Genomic DNA, 25,545 nt, shown 5'->3' on the forward strand with positions numbered 1-25,545 from the left:
ATCTAATGCCTCAATTAGCTTAATTTCCTTTCACAGCAGCTACTTGGAATTGTCTTCAGTGATATGGCTAAAAAGAGTGTAAGGGCCTGTGGAAGGTGAGAGCATCTGTTTCATTGACATTATCAGGAAAAAGGACCTTTTCAGCTCACAAGGAATCAAAGTAACAGGAAAAGCCATAAAAAGAACACACAGAGACAAAAACATTATAAGTAAGCTCTGAAGGATATCATAAAGACAACCATAACTTCAGCCATTAACTTACACGGCCATTGCAATAGATAAGGGGGAAGTGACAGGACATTAGTGTTATAGATACCCAGGCTGCCTGTGGATCTATGCAAACTCATTAAGCAGTGCTTTGGGAAAATGTCAAAGGTGGGGGAGAGAAGGTAGTGAGGAACAGGCTGGAGGCAGAGGCACAAAGTGATAGAGGGAAGGACAAGAGGGCCATAGAAGGCCACCAGAGCTTGTAAGGGCTTCCTAACATACCTTAACAGACAAGGTTATGTATTTGTGAAACATTTTGGGAAAGACACTGTCAAAAATCACCCTTTAGCACTTAATTTTTTCATAAATTTTTCCTCTGACAAAGACTATCTCTTAAACTAATATTTTAAACATCTGATAAACAGCAACTTAAAAGCCAAGTTAAAACTACTGCATGCCATTTTTACTTCAGAACAAAGATCACTGAACCCACTTTCATGTTAATTTCTTAAACTGCACACTTCAACCACATCATCCTCCTATATTTGACCTTATGAAAAAACTTTTTTAAAAAACACCTTTAATATTCACACGGATAAATCTCACAAAGGAGGTACTTGCATCCTAAGATGAACAATGTACTATGACTTCTGAACTGTTTAAATAATTTGTTAGAAAAATATATAACACACTAAACTTAGAGCAGGTAACAAGAAAGTGGGTGTAACCAATAAAAATATTCTGAGCATCTTAGATGCAAGTCTTACTTAAGATTTACTAACACCAGAATACGTACTTTTGTTCAATAAGCAAGACCATGTAGCAAAGAATAGCCATTTCTGAAAATAAGCCCAGGCCCAACTGAAATTTACTAGCACTTCAAATGTCTTTCGTGCTCTAAAGACCACTCCTTTTTGTTTAGTATTCTACTCTGTAAATCAAATACAGTAAGCCACATTCTGGAACAAAAGGACGAGGTAGAGATGTAGTTGTTGCAGAGATCAAAGACCACAACATTCACAAAGCTAAGACAAGAACAGTACATGACTGAAGTACAGAAAGTTTAAATTTCAATAATTCCATCATGCTGACCTAAAAGATCTTGCCTGACTAAATAATGAGTGAGCATGTGAGCACCATCTGCTTGCAGAGACAAAGGTATCAGAGATCCTCAACAAATAAGAATAAAAAATAAAAATATTTTGTCTTCTTTATAAGACATAACATAGAATCTAGATAAGGACTGCTCTTCTGTATCTCGTTGCTGATATGCAGCACTGACATGAAAACTGAAGTGATGTATTATCAGTAGGGAACATGCAAAAGTCAATGAAACTAACAGCATTAGTGTGAAATCTTCCAGTGTCAGGAATCCTTATTTCTTGCCTGCTTGTCTGACTCTCACAACTCCAGTGATAAAAAATCCAGAGAAAAAAATTACTCCTCTTCTTCACAGCAAATGGTTTAAGTCCAATGGCTTTTATTGATAAACCACATTTCAGAAGGCACTCCAGATACTAAAATACACACAACTCAAACCAATGTCTTGCCACACAAACTTAATACAGAATCTTTTCTTTAGAAATTTATAAATGCCAGGCTTTCAACTTAAGCCTATAATATGCCAGGCCAAGATAGCTTTTACATTTGATGTGTCAGCATTAGTAATCAAGTAATATAGCAACTGACTTATTTGCTCTATCTTTGAACCTACCTTGCTAGGTTGCAGAAATGCCAGTACATAAACAATGAAATTTACATTTTCTTCACTCTGAAACAAAACCTCCTATAGTCTATCTTCTAGGTCCAATTCCAGTTATGTTGCTCCTGTGTGGTTGAGAGTAAAGCTTTTTTTCACAAAAAGTAAGCAGTCATTGCTAATGTCTGAGGAATTTTACAGTCTCTTTTCAGACGATAAATATCTTCTTTCTCATGCTAAAACATCACCCAAAATTTAAATACTTATCATTCTGTTCTCTTCTCATATTTGAGCTCCCTGCATCCAGTCTTAATTCCAAATAATTATTATTTTCCTATGACAGAGTACTACAGATGACAATTGCTACTACATTTTTACAGCAGTTTGGGATCATTTTTGAAAGCTACCCAGTAAAGGCACTATCCAATCACTTTTTTTCCCCCCCAGGTTGAAACAAGCAAAAAAAAAAAAGGTATAATTGCATTAAAATCTTTTATCATGCAATTCAGTAAAAATTATCACACTGAGGAGGAAAAACATATATTGTAAAATAAACAGGGTATTTTAAAAAGCAGGAGGGACGTTTTGTTTACATAACAAAAAAAATCGCTAATTCTGCACAATGAAAATTCTCAAAAGCTGTATTTGACAAGCTTTAACTTTTACGTCCTATTTTAAAAAAACTAAAACTATTGGTTTTAATTTCTATCAGAAATCAGAAAAAAAAAAAACAACAACTACTAGTAGTAAATATAATATTTAAGTCAACTATCAAGCAATTAGAGTGAAGCTATGAACAAGAAGCTAAGATTTTTTTCTGTTTTCTGGAATTCATAAAGCACTGCACAACTACTTAAAGATTGAAGTGTCATTAAAAGAAGGGACTGGTGCTGCTAGAAACATAGTAATCAGGACCTATAAATAACAGTCAGGAAGCAGATGATAACACCGCATGCACTGGTCTTCAGAAAATTCATGAACTTGGTAATCAGTTTCTATATTCAGCCATAGTGGAAAAAAAAAGCATTGCAAATGAGAGGCACTTCAGAGAAATCTTTAGATGTGAACGGAAACAATATTAAGAAAAAAAGTTCTGAAGCCATTAGCAGAAGAGCTTATCTTAATTACTTTTAAAATACCTACATTTTATTGTATAGCAAGAGCTTAGAAAAGGCTTTTAGCTTTTTTGCAAGACCCTGATTCAGCATTCTACTCCTGCCATCAGAGAAGCAGGGCTTCAGAGCTCTTTCAGAAGTGGAGCCCATATACAGATTTGAACTGTGGAGATGCACAGGTCACAGACACTTGGATTAAGGAATATTTTAGAGTAATGCTCCCAATTCATATAGAAGACCCTTCAAGATCAACACACAGCATATACAGACAACCAGTTTCTCCCCAAAGTTCAGGTATTGTACTGGAAAAGGGGATGTAAGGTGGGACATGAATATTTGTAACCAGTGGAACAATCTCTCACATCCACACTGCAAGCAACACCAGACTATCCACTGCTCTTTCCACATTCTCCAGGCTCTATTTTTGTATAATAAGCACATTCCAGCAGAAAAGACCACTGCATCACTTTGCAACAGCCCTGAGACTAGTAAAAATGTAAAACAAATCCAGGTCACTGGTTTTATACATGTCTAGAACAGAGGATCTTACCAACTAAACCTAAAAAATCTTTCAACCTTGTTTTGGAACTTGAACAGATACAGCAAAGCCTATCAGACTGATGAGACAGATACCCAGCAATACAGTCACATATGGCATAGGATTGAAGATGAGATGGCAAAAATGGATTTCTACAGGTCTAGCTAAAAAGTCATGTCTGCCTCAACCAGAATTACCATTGCCTACATTTCACAAGATGAACTTCAGCTATCTGCATTTTCAGGTATGTCTCAGGTAGGAATATGACCACAGACACACCCGGGATGAAGAATCCAGTATTTTTCATTTCTATCTGCCTTAGCCTTGGAAAATCAAACAAACACATAACTATTCTGGATAACATTCCTGAAAACCTGCTCATTCATGAATTATCAACTTGAAGCAAGCAAGCTGTTAATCTGCTTGTAAGTCCTAAGATCCCAGCTAGGTAATACTCCAGAAGACATGTGGCAAAACTATGGTGTCACAGAGGCCATCAGTAGTCAAGATGCACCACTGTCAGATGTTCCTCCTCCTTCTAGTTTAAACATGAAGTGCTTGAATTGATAACTGTTCTATTACAGCCAAATTGAGACATTTTCAAAGGTGATGTGAAAGTAAGCATCTTGATGTCCAAGAGACACTTAACTGTTCCCTGTCCTAAAATGACAAAAGTGTTATTGTCAGTGACACCAAATTTCATTTGTGAATAAAAGAGGTCTTTTCCACTTCTTGAATTCCAGATGGTCTCATAATTGGTACCAAAGAGGCAAAAGAAACTGCTGCTGAGACATCCTTCTTCAAGCAACAGGGGACTGAACGTAAAGCACCAACATGAACCAGAGAGAAAGCTCCAGCTGCTGTGGTATGTCATATGCAGAATGTGAGGTGTTGCAAGCAAAGATAAAAAAATGGGGTATCCTGAATATAATTTCAAATCAGTTTGCCTGATTTTGCTCCATTTGTTCTCAAAGGCAGATGTACAGACATAGTAGGGAGGGGGAAGGAAGTCAACTGACACAGAAGGGAGACTAAGACTTCTCACACATACTCCTGAGCATAACTGACCAGGTGGAATCATCAGAAATGGGCAACAGATTAGGGGTATGGAAATGACACTTTCTTCTCCATAGCTTCTCAGAAAGGTTCATTATAAAAGTAGAACAGTATGGACTATATGAAAGCTTCTTTTATGTGTTCCTTGAGGAATTACTAGCCTCTGTCAGGGAGCCAGCAATTAATTCCTTTCATAAGAAAAACCTTTCCAGCCAACTCAAGCTTTTAACACCAGAAGACATTTTTTTCAATTGCTGCTGTGATCATTGACAGAGCAGCTGTGTACTAGCAATCCGCAGGAAGTTGTTCACATCAGCAGCTGCCTGTCACCAAGGCAAGAACAGATGGGTATGAAACCCTGCGACTCAGACCAAACTAAAAATGCAGAGCTAGTACCTGTCAACCAGTACTTCATAACAGCCTATTCTAAATTTATAGAATAAATAGCCAAAGAATAGAAGCATCTTCCTAGATTTCAGCCTTTGATCTAGTAGGAAAGCATTTCTCTTAGGTCATAAAAAGTTACTCCTACAGTAGTGGGTGTCACAAGTCATTAATTCATCTCTAGCCTTACAACAAAGATTTCTGGTCACAGGCAGATGGAATTGTTTGAAACTGTCGACCTGAAGGAGAAAGCTACAATCCGTTGTCATTGCTTTCAAATCTATGAAGTGGAACGTCTCTATAATTTACGCAGGCCTAGACAGTTTGCTTGACTTAGAAAAACAGCTAACAATTATAATGAAAAATGAGCTTGACTTCTACAGTGGTGCTTGTTTATTATTGCACAGCAAGTAAACATTAAGTTTCTACATAATACAGTAGATCATTAATCATTACTTCAATATTATTTTCCTTTTTCTAAGAATAATTTCTACCTTGTTCACAATAAAATACAGAAAGCTAATAAAGGCCTGAAGCAGAACAACACAGAAATAGCAGAAGTTCACTGAGTCTAACACATCCCTAATTTTCAACAGCCATTAACAAACTGTACAGACAACTCATTCAGCAGATTTCTCCATTCACTCAACTAATTTTACTTTCTTCTTCTATTTGCCTTTAAAAAAACCAACATGCAAGCATCAACTAGCTTTGGCAGTGAAATGTTAACACTACTTTGACACAAAAACTTCAGTATCAAAAGCAAACTTTTGATTGACACTTACAAAGACTGTTCTGTTAGCAGCTATAGCAGATACAAAACTTAATTCCTCAATTTCATTAAGCAGACATTGTTAGCTGACTTCTTACTCCATTTTAGTCTACCTATATGATCAACAGATACATTTAAGTCTTATGTGGTCTATAAATACAAACATATGAATGGAACACGGTGTTCTGTCAACAATTCCTTTTTTAATCACTTCCAATAAACTGAAATCAATTGCACTGAAGAAAATCAAAAAGGGGAGAAAAAAAAGCTGTCTCCAGGGGAGAAGTCAGCATTTCTAAGAAGGAGTAACACAAATTCAGAAATTACAGAAGCAATATTATTAATACATAGTTTGAATAATAAAAGTCAGCAGTCTTACTTACAAGAATTTACATTTATCATTACGCTCAAGAATTATCGCATATAGCTGCAGAGACAGCAATATTAATCTCACTCAGGAGTTGTGAATTTTCTGAATTATGTGAATATAGCAGTGTGAAGAAAAGCCCGTCTTCTCCCCCTACTTAAGACTAAAATTGGTCTTAGCAGTTATTAAGTGTTTCCCTAAGTCAGAAAGTTTGGTTTTTAGCTTGAAGGAATAGATCATCATATCATTAAAGCAATGTACTTGCAACACATTGTCACATACTAAAAAAAGGTACTAAAACTCCAGAAGTGATTCAAAGAAACCCAGAATGACAAAGGACTGTACTGCACAGAGGTTGCCCCATTGAATATAGGACGGTGAGCACTAAAGTTACTGAATTTCAGAGACCTTTGAAAGATACAACTAGTAAGTGTCAGAAAAAAACAGCCAGAAGCTGATTTTATTATGTGATTGACAGTTCTCGGGGTACTAAGCTTCAGAGTGAAAGAATAAGACATTGCAAAAAAATATTTCATTGGAATTACCTGTATTCTGTTCAATTCAACAATAAAACTCATCAACTACTTTACAGAAGGTAACTACTTGCACAACCGAGAACATTTCTGAGCATTCCAAAGATTGTAACTAACTCAATTCCTAAACCTAAAATCCTTAAGAAGTTTAACTTAAAAAGTAGAAGAGACAGAGCAATTCTGATCCCTCCATTACAGTTTCAAAACTATTATAAAAAAGAATCAAGAATACCAATACAAGAAAAACTACTGGCAAAGTATTTTCTTACTACTCTTAGAGCATTAGTGACTGGTGTTTAGGAAAGGACAGATCATGACCAGTGCATGTTGCTGCAAAGTATCACAAATCTTGCTTTAATTGCAATTGTGAAACAACACTGTGTAATAGCATAAAATTAGTTACATGGCATAATTGTCTCTGATCTCATAAAATCAACTGCAAAATAATTTACACTAATTAGAACATTTCTTAAAGTAATGTGAAAATAAGCACTTCTATGATCTTCATTACAGAAATTAGTTTCACGCCATAGTTAACACACCACATTTCAATTACGATTTTAAATTATTCAAATTACAGTATAAATAATAATTTCTTTAAATAAACTCAGAGAAGACTTTTCTAAAACTTTATATGAAAGTATGCCATAAAGAGCAAAACATTTTGAAACACAATTAATGCATGCTCTCACCTTCACTGGAAGCCTGGAATTCTCAAAGATCTTTGCAAGAGCAGATAAAATACCACACGTAAGTGCAGAAATCAGCATCATCACTCCAACTGCTGTTAACCAGGACATACTGCAGAAATAGCATAAACTTTCTGCTGATGTGCATACAATGACGTGAATTGCACACAGCATCAGACACATCAAGTAAAACAGCAGAGAGAACAGTGAAGGGGAGAGGGGCACTTCAAATTCAGCTCGGCTGCTCAGGGCTTTTGGAAGGCTGAGCAAAAGCAGCAGCAGAACCTAGGAAAAAATAGAGAATTAATACTTAAAAGAATTTGTGTTAGCTAAAACATACAGTGAAAACTCAAACAAAACATCACATGGTTGCTATCCATATCACTCTGCTAGTATGCATACTTCATAAAAAAAACCAACTGTGAAGAACTATGCTGGATTTTTTTACTCAAGTAAGATATCACCATATAAATGAAGAATCAAGGATTATGTTTTCATTTCTTAAGGGCTTGGTCACACACATTACCAGAGTGTTTATAAATTGCTATGCATCTCCTCATCTGTGGTAGCTGTTCACATGCATGATCTTTATTCCTTACAAAAGTAGTAGGAGTTTTAACTCCCGGTATTGAAACAGTTTCTAAGCAAATAAATTTTTTCCCACTATTTGTCACCTGTAAATCCCTGAAGTTACATATACACTCTGCCAAAGGCCTTTTATCTCACAATGTGTGAGGTACACACGCAAAGATCCTGTTGAGTTAAATAGATTCCCAGATGTGGGAGAGGTCTCATAGTATCACACAAGTGTATGCTACTTTTCAAGCTTATGAATTCTCACGGTATCTATTTTTTCTACCTCTCCTCATCTTAATTTGATTTATTGGTTTTACTTTTGCTTTGCTCTAACCTGCCACAGATCAGGCAGAATTTCAAGTTTCCTCTCAGGTAACTGCAGCAGGGGATACAAATAATACTAATTATTTCTGCTACCCGTGTACAAAACTTTACAAGTAAAGAGAAAATTCAGGCACAAGCTAAAATGCTTTGCTAGGGGCACAGATAGAGCAACAACTAGACTGAGCTCAATCAGCTTTTACCAGGCTAAGATGAAAACACATCAAGATAAAAACAACTCAGACCATTCCCAACTTGCAGTCTTTCACTGTCACTTGTTAAGTCTTCTGCTTAAATTTTTTTCCCACAATAAAGTGAGGTAAAGCAGAACAAAAAAAAACAGTGCATTGCAGGAGTCTTCCTTGTTCTTCATATTCTGCTTCACACAGTTCACTCAGTTATGAAAATATGAGATTTCACAGCAAACTGGCTTATGTCTGTCTTACTTTTTAACACAGCACTTAAAACAGAGGCAGCACCCATAGGAAAATGCTTGAATTGTAGTTATTTACAAATTGAAATTTAGCTCTTTTGCGCAAATGCTCTGTTATCAATTCATGTCCCAGAGATATTCTCCTCATTTGAAATAAAGGATAAATAGCACTTATAGGCAGCTGCAAGTTTCTTTTGATGAACGCCAATTGAGTAAAATACCTGAGATCTGTTTTGTAGAAACTATGTACCTAAAGCTGCATTCTAGGAGACAAATAAGAAAAAGGAGGAAAAAAAAAAAAAAGCCGGGGAGGGAAGAAACCAAATGCTTCAGGTCCAAAGGAACTGTAAAGAACTTCAATGCATAGCCTCCCTAAACAATAGAACAAAAAAGAAATACAAGCACTTCAGTTTTGCATTGAGCTTTGTTAACAGCCAGATTTGACATCTGTAGAGAGGAAACAGAACCCAGTATCTACTCTCCCAAAGGTACTGTGGAACTGATTCTTGTGAAGTGGTCAGCAGAGTGAAAAATCCCAGTGAGCAGTCTACCAAAAAGCCATTTCGTATGTACTTTGTACACAAAGAATAGTGCATACAAGGTGAGGCATAAAGCCCTGCCAGGACAATGAAGATTCACAAACTAAATGGTTGCTCATACACTGTTACCTACTGCAGGCACTGAGCAGGAACGGTGCTACAGCAATTGCACACAAATGCAAGGGCTAAATTAAGCTTGCAGGTAGGTAGGTATTTCCATCCTAGAAAACAACATTTATTCTTAGAGAAGTTGTTAGTGTCATCTTAAGGGTCAGTGAAAGTTTCCGCACATAGAAGTTCAGTGTGTAGGCATGGTATCCCCTCACCGTGGTTCACAAAGCATGACCACAGAGATTATTTCCAGCTTTTGAGATTTGCCCAAGATCTCAGCTGCAGAGAACCACTCAAAATTCCAGACATGGAATATCTCATGTTTATTCCCACATACGATATGACATGGTAAACTAGCACCTTTACAGCAAGTACTTATTTCAGTGCTCTACACATATAGGTACAAAGAACAAATCTTGGAATTTCAAAAACTGACCACACAAGGTATTTCCTGTTCTGAGCAGCTACACTCAATGCTGATAAAGAGGAACAGGTAGGAACTTACATGCCAGACTTTTTTTTTTTTTTTTTTTTTTAAATGCAGCAAGGCTACTCAAAAAGTACAAAGGTAACTAAAATTAAGGTTGTAGCACATCTGAGGTTGTAGCACATCTGACTATTTACTGTAAATAATAACAAAACGTAAGTAGCTTATATCCAAAGCTCTCTTGAATAATTTTAAAGGCTAAGTTATACTTTTAAAATAATATTAACCTCATCCAAGCAGAAAGTCAGCCAACTCTATGAGTTCATACTTGGTAGTTCTAAAGACCTGTAAAAGTATACACTAAGTAATAAAAAACTGGAAATTTTTATCTTTGGGCACTTAGCTTTTTCACAGAAAGACATATCTTTATACCTCCACTATGATCACAGCCCCCACCATCATCGAATACATGTCATATTGTGCCACTTGTTTGCTCAGTGAAGAACTCAGAGTCTTCAGGGCCTTCAAATATTGCTTCAGGACCTTTTTGCCAAGATTTAAGAGTACTTCTGAATTATTTCCCTCTAAATACAGTTTGATCCAATTACCATGGGACTTTTCTGCTATTTTAAAATGTTCATATCCAGGATCTAAGGAGTGAAAAAAAAAAGAGGGGAAGAAAAAAAGAAAGTTAAGAGGATCCACGAACTAAGAAGATTAATGACAGATGTGATCTTATTTTCATATTTATTTGTATAGTACAAAAAAAAATTGCTATGGGGGTTGAAACTTTTTTCAGACATAAAACTTAAATTATCTTTCAGCAGTAAAATCATAATGAGCCAGTTACTCAGAATAAAAGCAATTAATTCCTAACCTGATAAAATGTCAAGACCCTCTAAAAGTGGTAACTGTATTAAAACATCCATTACTCTTACAAAAGGTTTCTAGGACAGACTTATTCAAACGCTTTAAATCCTGAAAAAATGTATGTTTTCCAGAGAAGCCACTTCTTTTCCAGGCCATATTGTACAAGACAGGTGGGAAATGATCAAATAACTAATCTTGGGATGGAACATCAAAGGACACAGACATGGTACGAGGGCCCTTCACTTTGCTGCAAAGCTAATCAGAATCAGCTGGTAACAAAAAGTTAAACACACATATTCTCAAGCAGCAATACAAAAGTTAACATCTGAACTACATAGTTTGGCTTCAGGCATTTGTACTATGAAGTTGGTGCAAAGGAACCGCTGGCAGTAAAGATAAGAAGTTCTGTCATAGTGTAAGGATGGCCCACAGCCAAACTTGATTAAGAGAAAACCTGCTGTTGTCACCAACCTGTGGAAGCAAGATTCTTGTGGCAGATGGTGATTTCATTATGGCTTATCTAAAAAAATTCTGACCTGAGGAAAAATAAACAAAAAACCAAACCAAAACCAAACAAATGCCCCTCAATGTAAGAAGGACACTGTGGTGCCAGACAATGTCCAAAGAAGGTCAACAAAGCTGGTGAAGGGTCTACAGCACACATCTTACCAGGAGCATCAGGTGAAACTGGGTTTGTTCAGTCAGCTAAGAGTAAAGGAGGCTGAGGGGAAACCTTGTTGCTCTCTACAACTACCTGAAAGGAGGCTGTAACAAGGACTGTCAGACTCTTTTCTCTAGTAACAAGCAAGAGAACAAGAGGAAAAGGCCTCAGGCTGTGCTAGGGGAGATTTAGATTGGATATTAGGAAAATTTTCTTCACTGTAGGGGCTGTCTGGCACTGAAAAAGGCTGTCCAGGGAAAGGGTTGAGTCACCATCCCTGGAGGTATGGTACTTAGGAACAACCTTCTTAGCTAAAAGTAGGGCACAACATTTGCTGAACAGTTTCAGACAACAAGGGCTAAAGCAATGACTGAAGTAAGTTTAGTGTCACAAAGACTTAAGTTATGGATCATTCTTACTCCTGGTAGATCAACAGCGTATCGAAAAAAACCTTTCATTAAGCCTTTTCAGCAAAAGTACTTTATTAAACCCCAAAGCATGTTAAATTTTATCTCAAGTGAAAGAAGATGAAATATTTCTATTCATAGTTCTTGTACAGTTACAAAAGAATTGTCTCATCACTGCAAGACACTTTGTATACTATCACTAATACACGTGGAATTCAAAGTGAGAATTTCAGAAAGCAATATTTAACTCAGAATGTCCAGTCTCACTCCAAAGCACACTGATCTTACCATGCAGGAGGCTTGCAGGTATGTACCAGAAAGTACAACTCAGCCAGCAGCAAACACTTGTATACTGGGATATCTGCCCAGATGCATGGTGACTTTCATTTCCCTACCCTAGTTCTCTGAACAATACATTCCCTTGAAAGTTCCTCTTCCAGTATGAAATATACATACTTTTGAGGAAATCCAGAAATCCAGAAAGGATCACCTAAAATAAGCTTTAGTCAAACTGAGATTTGACAATACACTCATTAAACAGAATACTGAAACAAGTTCAAGTTGTATATTAAAATCTAAACAAATTCTCTTACATCTGCTACTGCTGTTCTCCTCACTTTTCATGCCTTTTGTCCTGACTCCTTCTTCATTCCTTTTAGTGCTTTCATTTCACTTTAAGCTACCTCTTTGCATGCTACTGCCTGTCCTGAATGGGGCGAGATAGCTTCTGGCTACACTGCCCACCAAACCCCTTCTGTCCGTGTTACGAAAGATTACTACTCTAGTCAAACCTGCCTTCTTATCTTTGATATACATTAAGCCAATTATTTAAAGATCCTGCAAAAAGGAATAAAGAACCAGTTACCAAATTTCTTTTAAGAACTCAAATAATGTTTGTTCAATGGCACATCTGTATTCAGTAAGTACAAAATAGGAAGGGTCATAAGACTCTGGGTTGTAGGAGGAGCATTGTGGTAACTAGTGAGTAACATTTGCTAGTCACTCCTGCATGGGATCTTCACAAGATAAATTTGAGGCAAAATGGCTTCCCGAGTATCTGGTAACAATTTAACTTAGTTCCAGTCAAAGGCAATAGTCATTAAAAAAAAGAATTATAAATATAAAAATAGAATGGATAATGTAAAAGCAACTTCTCCAGTTTCAGTATGTTGATCTCCCAATGACAATCAAATTATTTTAATCAAAAAATATGGATCTAATACAAGTTCAGGATGGAAAAGTGACACTTTGAAAACTGAAAAGTGGGCACTAATTTTAATAATTACATCCAACTTACTCTCAAGCATGACTTTTTGTTCCACTGTGAAGTGCCTCTCCAAGAAAAATCCTAGCTCATCATCCAGACGAACATTCAGAACATGAGCGAAGCCTTACTAGATATCTTCAGGTGCCTACCTTACAGGTAGGAGTAAGAACTCTCTCAGAAACCCCAAGCCTACTTCTAGATACTTCTTTCAACCTCCTAATTTTTGCCAGCTGTTTTTACTCTTCATTTCCAGACTTTTTTTTTTTCTTAATCTACATGTGTACATCTCTATCAAAAGAAAACCTAATCCCTAACATTAGCAAGGCTCAAGTCCCACAAAATGCTGTGCCACCTCTTGGTTTGAAAAAGCATGTTTGTATGCACAAATATGGGAGAAAAAAAAGTTACTGAGCTGCCTCTCCTCTGCTCTTTATTATCAGATATAATTAAAACACACTTCATAGAAACACAGAACTCTCTTGGCTGGAAAAGACCCTTTAGATCATAATATCCAACTATTAACCTATCTCTACCAAGTCCAGTCTAAACCATGTCCCTAAGCAACACATCCACAGTTCTTTTAAACATCTCCATGGATGGTGACTCAACCCTTTCCCTGGGAAGCCTGTTCCCGTGTCTGACAATCTGTTCAGTAAAGAGATCTTTCCTAACATCCAATCTGATGCAACTTGAGGACTTTCCTCTCATTCTCTTGCTCATTACTAGAGAGAAGCTACTGATGCCTACCTTGCTACAACCTCCTTTCTAGTTGTAGAGAGCAACAAGGTCTCCGCTCAGCCTTCTTTCCTCCAGGCTGAAGAACCCCAGTTCCCTCCGACGCTTCTGGTAAGATGTGTGTGCTGTAGACCCTTCACCAGTTTTGTTGACCTTCTTCGGACATTATCTAGCAACTAATGTCTTTCTGCTAGTGAGGGGCCCAAAACTGAACACAGTACTCAAGCTGCACCCTCACCAGTGCTGAGTACAGGGGGATAATCACTTCCCTAGTCCCAGTGGCCACACTAGTTCTGATACAAGCCAGGATTCTTGAAGACTAAGATATTTTGCATGTTTTTGCAGGTTGTTCTTAGCATTGGAGTGGCTGAGCCTAGGCAACTCCAAACCTTCTGCATAAAACAGCAGGTAAAGGTCATTCTGCCTTCCCATATGACTGTGATTTACCTCAACTGACACCTGACTTCAACTTTTTGCATTAAAAAGGAAACAAACATTGCTCCAAAAATGAATGTATATGTTATGATTTAGCTAACAATGGGCAAGTCTTTTCTTATCATGACCAAGTCATCATATTCAAGGTACCAGCTGCTAGTGCCCTATCTCTGTGCTGCAAATTACTCTCTGCAGGTATTTCATGTTTCCTACTCAGAAGAAAAGAACCTACTTTTTTTGAGCTGAAAAGTTGAAAATAATAATAATAATAATAATAATAATAATAATAATAATAATAATAATAATAATAATAATAATAATAATAATGACGACAACAATAACAATAGCACAGCAAGGCTTAGTCTACCCCTGCAAATAAATTGCACTTCAAACTGAAGATCCAGTCATAGCCATTTCTAGCAGCATTCAAATGAAATGTTTCTGTCTACCAGTCTGCACTGGAAATTGAACCTGCAGCAGCAAATACGAGTGAGATGTCTAACAGGGGTTTCTTTTCTTCAGAAAACCTGGTAACACAACTTGCCTGTGGATATCAGAAATGCAATGGCTCAAGACTTGTCAGCACAACTCTGATGAGTGTATACATGGTACACAAATAAAAAACAAATGCTGAGAGAAGGGTCAGCTACAGCAGATTGCTCAGAACAGTGTTCAGCCAGGTATTGAAAGTCTCCACTTGTGGAGAATCCACAGCCTCTCTGGACAACTCATTCCAATATTTGACAACCCTTACATTAATAAAGTTCTCTCATTTGTATCAACATTTGATACTGTCCCACATGACATCCTGGTCTCCAAACTGACAAGGCATGGATTTGACAGATGGACCACTTGGTGGGTAAGAAATTGGCTGGATGGCTGCACCCAGAGAGTTGTGGTCAATGGCTCAATGTCCAAATGGAGGCAGAAGACAAGTGGTGTCCCTCAGGGGTCAGCACTGGGACCAGTGCTGTTCAACATCTTTGTTGGAGACATGGACAGTGGGATCGAGTGTATCCTTAGCAAGTTTGCTGATGATACCAAGCTGTGTGGTGTGGTTGACACCCTAGAGGGAAGGGATGTCATCCAGAGGGACCCTGACAGGCTGGAGAGGTGGGCCAGTGCCAACCTCAGGAAGTTCAACAAGGTCAAGTGCAGGGTCCTACACCTGAGTCAGCACAACCCCAGGCACAAATATAGGCTGCAGGGAGAATGGCTAGAGAGCAGTCCTGAGGAGAAGGACTTGGGGGTGGAAGTAGATGAGAAGCTCGACATGAGCTGCCAGTGTGTGCTGGAGCCCAAAGAGCCAATTGTGTCCTGGGCTGCACCAAAAGAAGTGTGGCCAGCAGGGCCAGGGAGGGGATTCTGCCCTTCTACTCTGCTCTGGTGAGACCCCACCTGGAGTGCTGTGTACAGTTCTGGTGCCCTCAGCACAAGAAAGATATAGACCTGTTGGAGAGGGTCCAGAGAAGGGCCAACAAGATGATCAAAGGCCTGGAGCACCTCTGCTATCAAGACAGGCTGAGAGAGTTGGGGCTGTTCAGCCTAGAGAAGAGAAGGCTCCAGGGAGACCTTATAGCACCTTCCAGTACTTTAAGGGGCTATAGGAAAGCTGGGGAGGGGCTTTTCATCAGAGAAGATAGTGATAGGACAAGGGGTAATGGTTTTAGACTGAAAGAGGGGAGATTTAGGTTAGGTATTAGGAAGAAATTCTTCACTATAAGGGTGGTGAGGAATTGGAATGGGTTGTCCAGGGAGGCTGTTGATGCCCCATCCCTGGAAGTTTTTAAGACCAGTTTGGACAAGGTTTTGTGCAACCTGGTCTAGTGGTAAGGTTCCCTGCTCACGGCAGGGGGGTTGGAACTTGATGATCATTAAGGTCCCTTCCAACCTTAATGATTCTATGATTTCCTGTATGTCAATTTATATCTATGCACTGGGCAACACCAAGTAGATCTCAGTTAAATTTTCTTTATTCTCTCCTATCAAGTACTACCTACATTGACAGGATTCCTGCTGAGTGTTCTCCTATCCAAGCTGAACAGTCCTAGCACCTCCTTGTATGTCCAAATCCCTTCATCACCTTTGTGGCCATTCACTGCACACACTACATTATATCCATGCATTTCTTGTACTGGGGAGCCAAGTAGTGAACTCAGGAGTTCAGACATGGTCTCACCACAGCTGAAGTGACAGGAAGGGAAGGACTGACCTTCTCATGACTGTTCTAACGCAGCCTCATATACTGTTGGCCTTACTCGCACAAGGGTGTATTAATGGCAGACATTCAATTTAGTGACCCCAAGGACTCATCAATAAGGAAAGATAAGGCCTCAAGAAGGAAAGCTAAGGCCTCCTTGGAACTAAACCTTGTGAGTGTGGTAAAAGACAATAGAAAGGGCTTCTTCAAATACACTGCAGATAGAACTAACACTAGAAGCAATATAGGCCCTCTGCTAAGTGAGGTGGGTACCCTGGTGACAGAGGATATAAAGAAGGCAGAAGTACTGAATGCCTTCTTTGTCTCTTGTCTGTACTGCTGCAGACTCTTCTCAGGAGCTGCAGATCCCTAAAGCCCCAGAAGAAGTCAGGATAAAGGAGGAGTTTGTTTTGGTAGGTGAGGATTGGGTTAAGGATCAGTGAAGCAGTCTGGACATCCATAAATCGATGGGTCCAGATGGAATACACCCACGAATGCTGAGGGAACTGGCAGAGGTCATTGCTAGGCCACTCTCCATCATCTTTGGTAAGTCCTGGGCAACAGGAGAGGTGCCTGAGGACTGGAGCATAGCAAATGTCACTCCAGTCTACAAGAAGGGCAGGAAGGCGGACCTAGGTAATTATAGACCAGTCAGCCTTACCTCCATCCCTGGAAAGGTGATGGAACAACTTGTTCTTGGCACTATCTCTAGGCATATCAAGGATGAGGGGGTCACTGAGAGCAATCAACATGGTTTTACCAAGGGAAAGTCATGTTTGACCAAGCTTATAGCCTTCTATGAGGAAGTAACTAGGTGGATAGATGATGGTAGGGTGGTAGATGTGGTTTATCTTGATTTCAGTAAAGCCTTTGACACTGTCTCCCACAGCATCCTCATAGATAAACTGAGGAAGTGTGGTCTTGATGATCGGGTAGTGAGGTGGATCATGAACTGGTTGAAAGGAAGAAGTCAGAGTTGTGGTCAATGGGACAGAATCTAGTTGGAGGTCTGTGACGAGTGGAGTCCCTCAGGGGTCGGTACTGGGACCAGTACTATTCAGTATTTTCATCAACGACTTGGATGAGGGAACAGCGTAACCTCAGAAAGTTTGCTGATGACACTAAACTGGGAGGTGTGGCTGAAACACCAGAAGGCTGTGCTGCCATTCAGAGACCTGGACAGGCTGGAGACTTGGGCAGGGAGAAACTTCATGAAATTCAACAAAGGCAAGTGTAGAGTCTTACATCTGGGGAAGAACAACCCCATGTACTAGTACAGGTTGGGGGCTGACCTGCTGGAGAGCAGAGTAGGAGAAAGGGACCTGGGAGTCCCAGTGGACAGGAGGATGCCCAGGAGCCAGCAATGTGCCCTTGTAGCCAAGAAGGCCAATGGCATCCTGGGGTGCATTAGAAAGGGTGTGGTTAGTAGGTCAAGGGAGGTTCTCCTCCCCCTCTATTCTGCCTCGGTGAGGCTGCATCTGGAGTATTGTGTCCAGTTCTGGGCCCCTCAGTTCAAGAAGTACAGGGAACTGCTTGAGAGTCCAGCGCAGAGCCACAAAGATGATTAAGGGAGTGGAACATGTCCCTTATGAGGAAAGGCTGAGGGAGCTGGGTCTCTTTAGCTTGGAAAAGAGGAGACTAAGGGGCAACCTCACCAATGTTTACAAATACGTTAAGGGTGAGTGTCAGGAGGACAGAGCCAGGCTTTTTTTCAGTGATGTCCAGTGATAGGACTAGGGGCAGTGGATGCAAACTGGAGCATAGGAGGTTTCACATAAAGACCGGAAAAAATGTCTTTACTGTGAGGGTGACAGAGCACTGGAACAGGCTGCCCAGAGAGGTTGTGCAGTCTCCTTTGCTGGAGACTTTCAAAACCCGCCTGGACAAGTTCCTGTGTGATGTGCTCTAGGGGATCCTGCTCTGGCAGGAGGGTTGGACTAGATGATCTTTTGAGGTCCCTTCCAACCCATAAGATTCTGTGGTTCTGTGATCCTCCTACACTAAGCTGCTTTCTAGTCAGTATCAAATCTGCACTTCGTGTTCGGGGTTATTTCTTCCTGTCAGTCCAATTCTCCAGCTTGTCAGGGTGCCTCTGAATGGTAGCATACCTACCTACTAAATCATCCACTCTCCCCCATATTATGCACAGACTTGCTGAGGAAGCACTCTATCCTACTGTCTAGGTCATTAATGAAGATGTTAAACAATACCAGCCGGTGAAAAGCCCTGGGGTTGATGACTGGTGGATGACTTCCAGGGTGACTTTGTGATGCTGATCACAACAACTGGAGTGCAGCAGCTGAGCCAGTTTTCAGTCCACCTCACTGTCCAGTTACCTAGCCTGAATTGCAACAGGATGTTTGAATCACTGTATGAGCACCACGGACCGTGAACGCGGGGTTTCCTCAAGCTGTCTGAAGACCTTCTAATTCTTCCCAAACAGACTGTCTGCAGCTGACACCCATATTGCCCATGTTGGTCTGTCCACTAGTTCTTAAGCATTTAACCATCCACTCCCAGACCAAGCTTCATCTACTGCCACTGCTCTCTCACATAAAGGGCAATTCTCCCTCCTCACCTCTCCAAATTACAATGATAGAACCATAGAATGGTTCAGGTTGAAAGGGAAAGTAGAGATCATCTAGTCCACTCCTGCTGTCACGGACATCTTTCACTAGATCATCATCCATTACTGGACACTAAGCCACTGACTATAACTCTGGACGTTGCCATCCAGCCAACCTCTTATTCATCTAAGAGTCCTTTCATTAAACATGTATCTCTCTAATATATCAGCAAGGCCATAGCAAAGCCCTCACAGAAGTCTAGGTAGATGAGATCCATAGGTTTTATCTTTTCCTCTGATGCAATTACTCCATCAAAGAAGATCAACAGATCAGTCAGGCACAATTTGCCCTTGGGGAAGCAATGCTGGCTGCCTCTTAAATGATCTCCCTGCCTCCCATGTGTTTTGATATGTCTTCCAGGAGAAGCTGTACCAGGATCTTATCAGGCAGAGAGGTGAGACTGACTGGTCTATAGTTCACAGGTTTTAGCCTTTTTAGACTTTTTAAAAATAGACATCCTTCTTGTAGATGAATCCCATTACTGAATATAATGACTTCTTCATAAAATAATCCCTTTCCTATAGGAATCATGACAGATATCCATATATGTGTGTGTGTCTGTAGTGGGACAGATGGAATGACACTTCTCTTCACTTAGAGGCCACTGAAAATAAAGGGTCATTCATATGCACTTGTAAACTACACGCAGCATAAATCACCAAGTCAGTGACATTTTCTTTAGTATTTCTAGGGCCTGCACTATCAACATCAATCAAAATGCACGTATTTTTTCTCTGCCAATCTTAATCATCCCAACTAAAGTGTTGAGTTACAGCCTTGCACACCTAGGACAGGCTAAAAAAAATAGGGACGCCCTCTAAGAAGTTTAAAGCAACAGGCAGAACTGACCTTAAGACTCTGTAAAAAAAAAAAATGTACCATGACTTGGAGGTAGTTCCGTGTTACCAAAACTCTCCATTACTGAAAGGAGAGCAGCTCATAATGGATGCTTTGCCCTCCAACCCCTTTCCAGTAGGGTAGGGCCTCTAGTAGCATTTTGCAGTCAGAGGCAAGTGGCATAAAAATTTCTCAAACTTCCACCCTCAGCAATTTTTACTTTATTTCTCAGAGGAAAGCTTCAACTTGAAATTATGCTGTTCCTGGACAGAAATAAAATCTAAGTGAGATATAAACCAGAAGATGGTAGAAACTTCAGTCTGTTTCACCAGCACTTGCAGAAATACTCTCAGACAGAGTTCTGTGTTGGAATTTTCAGCTACACAGCCATATCCTGAATTCCACCAATACGGCAAGTTTCCTCTCTTGACAGAAACGGGTTAAGTGAGGAAATCTGCCAGAAAAAAATACCAGAATAGATGGAGCATGGGTCTTGCTAGTGACATGTTGCTGCCATAAGCTGCATTTGTTTTGTTAGAATCCTGGACAGAGTTTAATTATGATTAGAAGCAGTGATGTTGAAAGATAATTAATTCTTGACCTACAATGATCATCTTGCTAAAACTTTACATTGTTATCCACTTTAATTATTCATGCCTGTAACACAGCTCTGCATTCTTATCCAGTTATTTTAATGATTCAACAGATTATAAATCAAGTAACAAGGACTTCTAGCTTCATAGTCACTTTCAGACAACAATATCTCCTGATGTCCATAGTAAAATATGTTTATTTTTCTTTATCTGATTTACCTTTTTCATATGCAGGTGTGTTATCTTGCAGCAGTCTGCTAAGCTGGAACCCATTCAAGTGCACAAAACGTAGTTGTTCTCTCATTGTTTTGCCTCCCACAACTGGCAATATAAGGTTCCCAACACTATTTCTTGAAATTGGTAGACCAAGACCTACTGCCAGTGTGCTAGCTAAATCAGTTTGTTGCACAAGTTCAGGTTGGGTTAGAGGACCTAGATTGGAAGGAAAAAAAAAAAAAAAAAAAAAAAAAAGAGGAAAAAATGTATTTCAGTAACAGGTCTGTTCTACTGCTCCAGAGACAGATGGCATCTTGCTAGTTTCAAAATTTTTCATTGGTGTTAAATCAGCTATTTTAAGTGATTGACAAAGATCTGAGTGATCTTTTCAACTGCTGTTCTCTGCTGTTGCAAAAAACAAAATTTATTCAATTATCAGCAAGTATCACTTTTCAATGCTAGCAAATACTGTAAATACAACACAAGTGTTATACAGGTACAAGGAAGAAAAGAGATGGTCCAAGACATCATCTTACTATCAAGTTGCAGCCTACATCCTAAGAGGGTTTGGTAACTTACATTAGAAAGAAGGCAGTACAGTAAAATAACTGAATGCATGAACTAAGAATGACAATTTAAATAATGCTGAAAGCATTCTAGAAGCTTCTTGGTATAACCACAACAGTTCAAGATTCAATTAATATCAGGCAGACAGAATTAGAGGTCAGGGAAAGAATGCTGAGGTCCAAATCCATGGGTCCTGGTGAATTTTAAAAGGTTCTCTGCAGGATCCCATTACCTTATTGCAGTTAGCAGGATTAGCTCTCAGTTCCACAGACATCTACACACATAAATGATTTCACTGTCGTGAGTTTTGTCTTGCCAATTGTTTGTGTGCTTTACTAGTTATATACTTGTTTTCCTATTATGCTTTTACTTTGTTCTCTTTGTAGCTCCAGGCATTGAGTGCTTTGACTTAAATACATTACAGAAATAGTTCTATATACAGTGTTTATTACTCTCTAGGCTCCCTTTAAGAGCATTAGAACTTCTCTCATTTCTCATCCAGCTCTGATTAATCCCATACTTGTACAGAATGTCATCTATAATCCTAGAGCCTCTTCGCATGAGTGTCTGCATGTCAGCAGTTACAAAATTCATCTTAAGGCAAGTTCATAACTGGTTAAAATAATCCAAACTACCAAAAGCATTTAGCCAATTATGGGTGACACATCTCCGTAGAAGGCAACACAAGTAACATTCTGACAGCATATTAAATACAAAAGCCCACAGGATTACTATTTTGAGGTCTACCAAATTAACGACAGTACATTTTGTTTACAGTAGGATCATAAGGAGCAGTTACCAGAATCCTGATTACTGTAGCAATGAGAATCAAGCTGCTGGGTATTTACATGGCCATCATTAGAAATCACAACTCAATCCCAACCCACAGGTGAACAGATGTATTTCTCAGTATTGTAAAAACTGCATGTTCATTTTAAACCTAACAGGAACTCATCTGAATGAACAAGATACTGTATTTGCAGAATCTACACTCATGTGGTCTGGTTGTCAATAGATACCAGTGAAATTTATAAAGCAAAAAATTACATGAGAGCATTGGTCTCTTGACTTTGTTTTGGTTTTATATCTGAAAAGAGTTCAATGATTTGGCAAGCAATGCTTTCTGTTGCAGCTGGGTAACAGCTTTATAAATGACTGACAGATAAAGGTACATCCACTGTGCTCCAAGAACCTCCAGCAAGATAAAGAAGGCAAGGTTCTGCAAACAGGCTTTGAAGGCAAGGAAATCAGATGGAAATGAGTAAGAATGAAAGGCACAGAAGACTACTATTTCGAAGAAAATACTCACCCCTGGTATAAGTTAATTTCACTAATTCACTCAGTCAATGAGCTTATCTAAGCAAGACTTTACAAATTATACTAAAGATTCTCTAGCATACCATTCTCTTCTTGCTTTTTGCTATAAACTATATTATACAAGTAGAAAATTAGTTTCAGAAACAGATAAACTCACATCAGTGATTTAAAATTAACTGTCTGGCTAATACAGTAAATACGCTCTGGCTCCAGTTTCTTTCCTTAATGCTTAGCAATCAATAGAGGTATTTTCACTGTTGTCATCTTTCACCCTTTCGTCAATTTCTCCTCTGTCGTGTCACTCTCAGCATGATAAATTGTCATTCACTACTCTATCATGCCTGTCTGAGAGGGAAGAATGCAGGCCAGAGAAACACCATGGCCAAAAAAGACAACTTAAAATTCACTTCAACTAGGGTTTTACTTCTAATCCTATCTGTTTACCAGTATCCCAGGACCCTGACAACAGATCTCATGAGCTCTCAATACTCAAGTAAGACAGTGCTGCAAAAGGTGATTATCTGAGAAATAACCAGTTCCCAAAGGTTACAAAACTTAAGTCATGGTTTCGCCAGGAAACAGATGCAAATTCTGGCTAAACCCAGAGTTTTAGGTCACACAGGTCACACAGAATATGCATTGCCAGATATCTGCAGAATAAACCAATGCACTTTTCAGGAAGAATTGCAGATCCAATATAAATCAGAGACGGCAATGTGTTCTAAAAAACGCCAAGCTTCTTTGATCCTTACCACTTCTCTTTTCAAAAGCTGAGCTGATAAACAGCAGTGGTGTGTGCACTTCACCTTCTGAAGAACCACCATGACTACCTGTTTCAGACATCCCATGATCCCCACAAACAACTAGCAAATTGGGCAGAGAGGCTTCTTCCTGCAAGTCACAGAAATAAATTAAAGTTTCTGTAAAAACAAGATGTGTATATGTAATGTTCCAGTATCTTTATGATTTTTACACATTTATACTTTTCAAAATAAATTCCATTTTTTAAGCTGGCTCACAACACCCAGGGCAGATTACAAAACATGTCTGAAACTGACAGTTATACACTAATATTCATTTGTACCACTTAAGCCACACATACATATCTAACATACTTATCACTATGTTACAAAAAACAGAAAAATCTTTTAAAAAAAACCCTCACAAAATCCCAAGAAACCGACTGAAGGATTAAGTAGAGGTCATCATACTGTGTGAATCAAAACAGGAGTTCAGGACCAGTAGCATTACCATCACAGAATCATTTGGTTGGAAAAGACCTTTAAGTCCAACTATTAACTTATCTCTACTGAATCCAGTGCTAAACCATGTCCCTAAGCAACACATCCACATGTCTTTTAAACATCTCCAGGGGTGATGACTCAACTCTTTCCCTGGGAAGCCTGTTTCAATGCCTGACAAGCCTTTCAGTAAATATTTTTTTTCTAATATCCAACCTAAACCTCTCCTTGTGCAATTTGAGGCCATTTCCTCTTGTTCTATTGTTTGTTATAAGGGAGGAGTAACCAACCCCCACGCTAGACCCTCCTTTCAGGTAGCTGTAAAGAGCAGTAAGATCTGCCCTTGGCCTCCTTTTCTGCAGATTTAAGAACCCCAGTTCCCTCAGAAGCTACTTGTAAGATTTGTGCTCTACACTCTTCACCTGCTTTGTTGCCCTTCTCTGGACACACTCCAGCACCTCAACATCATTCTTGCAGTAAGCTGCCCAGAACTGAACACAGTGATTGAGGTGCAGCCTCACCAGCGCTGAGCACAGGGGCACAATCCCTTCCCTACTCCTGCTGGCCACTCTATTGCTGATACAAGCCAGGATGCTGTTGGCCCTCTTGGCCACCTGGGCACACTGCTGGCTCACGTTTAGCTGGCTGTCAACCCTTTTCTGCTGGGCAGCTCTCCAAGTCGCTCTTCCCCAGGCCTGTAGCTTTGCCTGGGGTTGTGACCCAGGTGTAGGATCTGACACTTGGCTTTGCTGAAACTCACACAATTGGCCTCAGCCCATCAATCTGGCCTCTCCACATCCCTCTGCAGAGCTTTCCTACCCTCAGGCAGATTAACACGCCCTCCCAACTTGGTGTCATCTGCAAACTTACTGAGGGTGGACCTGATCTCCTCATCCAGATCATTGATAAGGATATACATGTGGAACAGGTCAAGCACATCACAGAGAAAACCAAAAGCAAACAGGAAAAGGGTGTCAGAGAGAGGAAAATACAGATGCTGAGAAAGACAGAAAAAGAGGGGAAGCCTCAGAGTGAGAGGGAACAGGAGAGGGGAGAGACAAAGGGACAACAGAGAGGAGAAAGAGAAACAAAGGGAGAGAATGAGGGGCGAAGAGAGGAGGGAAACCCAGTGAGTATGGGGACAGAACTCATGAAAGCTTGAAAGACAGAAGCAAAATGCATCCAAGAGACAGGAAATGCCCAGGAGAGTGGAAATTGAAATCTAAGAGGGAGCCTGTCCAGGTCCTTCTCTAGGGCCTTCCTACCCTCAGGCTGATCAACATTCCCACCCAACTTGGTCTTATCTGCAAACTTTCTGAAGGAGCTCTTGATCCCCTCATACAGATTATTGATAAAGATATTAGAACTGGCCCCCATGCTGAGCCCTGGGAACACCACTGGTGACTGGCCACCCACTGTATTTAACTCCAGTCACCACAACTCTTTGGGCCTGGCCATCCAGTGTTTTACCCAGGAAAGAGTATACAAGTCCAAGTAATGAGCACCTTTTTTCCCCAAGAAAATGTTGTGGGAAAGTGTGTCAAAGGCTTTACTGAAGTCTAGATAGAGAATATCCACAGCCTTTCTCTCATCCACTAAGTGGGTCACCTTGTGAAGGAGATCAGGTTAGCCAAGCCTTTCATGAACCCATGCTGACTGGGCCTGATCACCTGGTTAACCTGCATGTGCCACAGGAGGGCACTAAGATGACCTGCTTCATAACCTTCCCTGGCACCAAGGTTCCTTCCTTGTAACCTTCTTTCAGCTTCTTCCAGCCTTTCTTGTAGATGGGTGTTATATTTGCT

General features: G+C 39.7%; 1 protein-coding gene across 3 annotated transcripts in view; it reads right to left on the reverse strand.

Moving 5' to 3' along the window:
• The window catches only part of PIGG (phosphatidylinositol glycan anchor biosynthesis class G), a 101,149-nt gene that overhangs the window by 67,278 nt on the left and 8,326 nt on the right, over positions 1-25,545 (reverse strand). For 2 of the 3 annotated variants that reach the window (XM_051642665.1, XM_051642664.1), the window contains exons 5-8: positions 23,252-23,390; positions 20,619-20,831; positions 10,200-10,417; positions 7,364-7,645 (exon numbers count right to left, since the gene is read on the reverse strand). In XM_051642665.1, the coding sequence (XP_051498625.1) occupies positions 7,364-7,645; positions 10,200-10,417; positions 20,619-20,831; positions 23,252-23,390 (852 nt within the window). Of the gene's footprint in view, positions 1-7,363; positions 7,646-10,199; positions 10,418-20,174; positions 20,261-20,618; positions 20,832-23,251; positions 23,391-25,545 lie in introns of those variants that run through there. The other variant, XM_051642666.1, reaches the window with a different exon arrangement.

Source organism: Apus apus, chromosome Z (assembly GCF_020740795.1).
Source record: "Apus apus isolate bApuApu2 chromosome Z, bApuApu2.pri.cur, whole genome shotgun sequence".
Lineage (NCBI taxonomy): Eukaryota > Metazoa > Chordata > Aves > Apodiformes > Apodidae > Apus > Apus apus.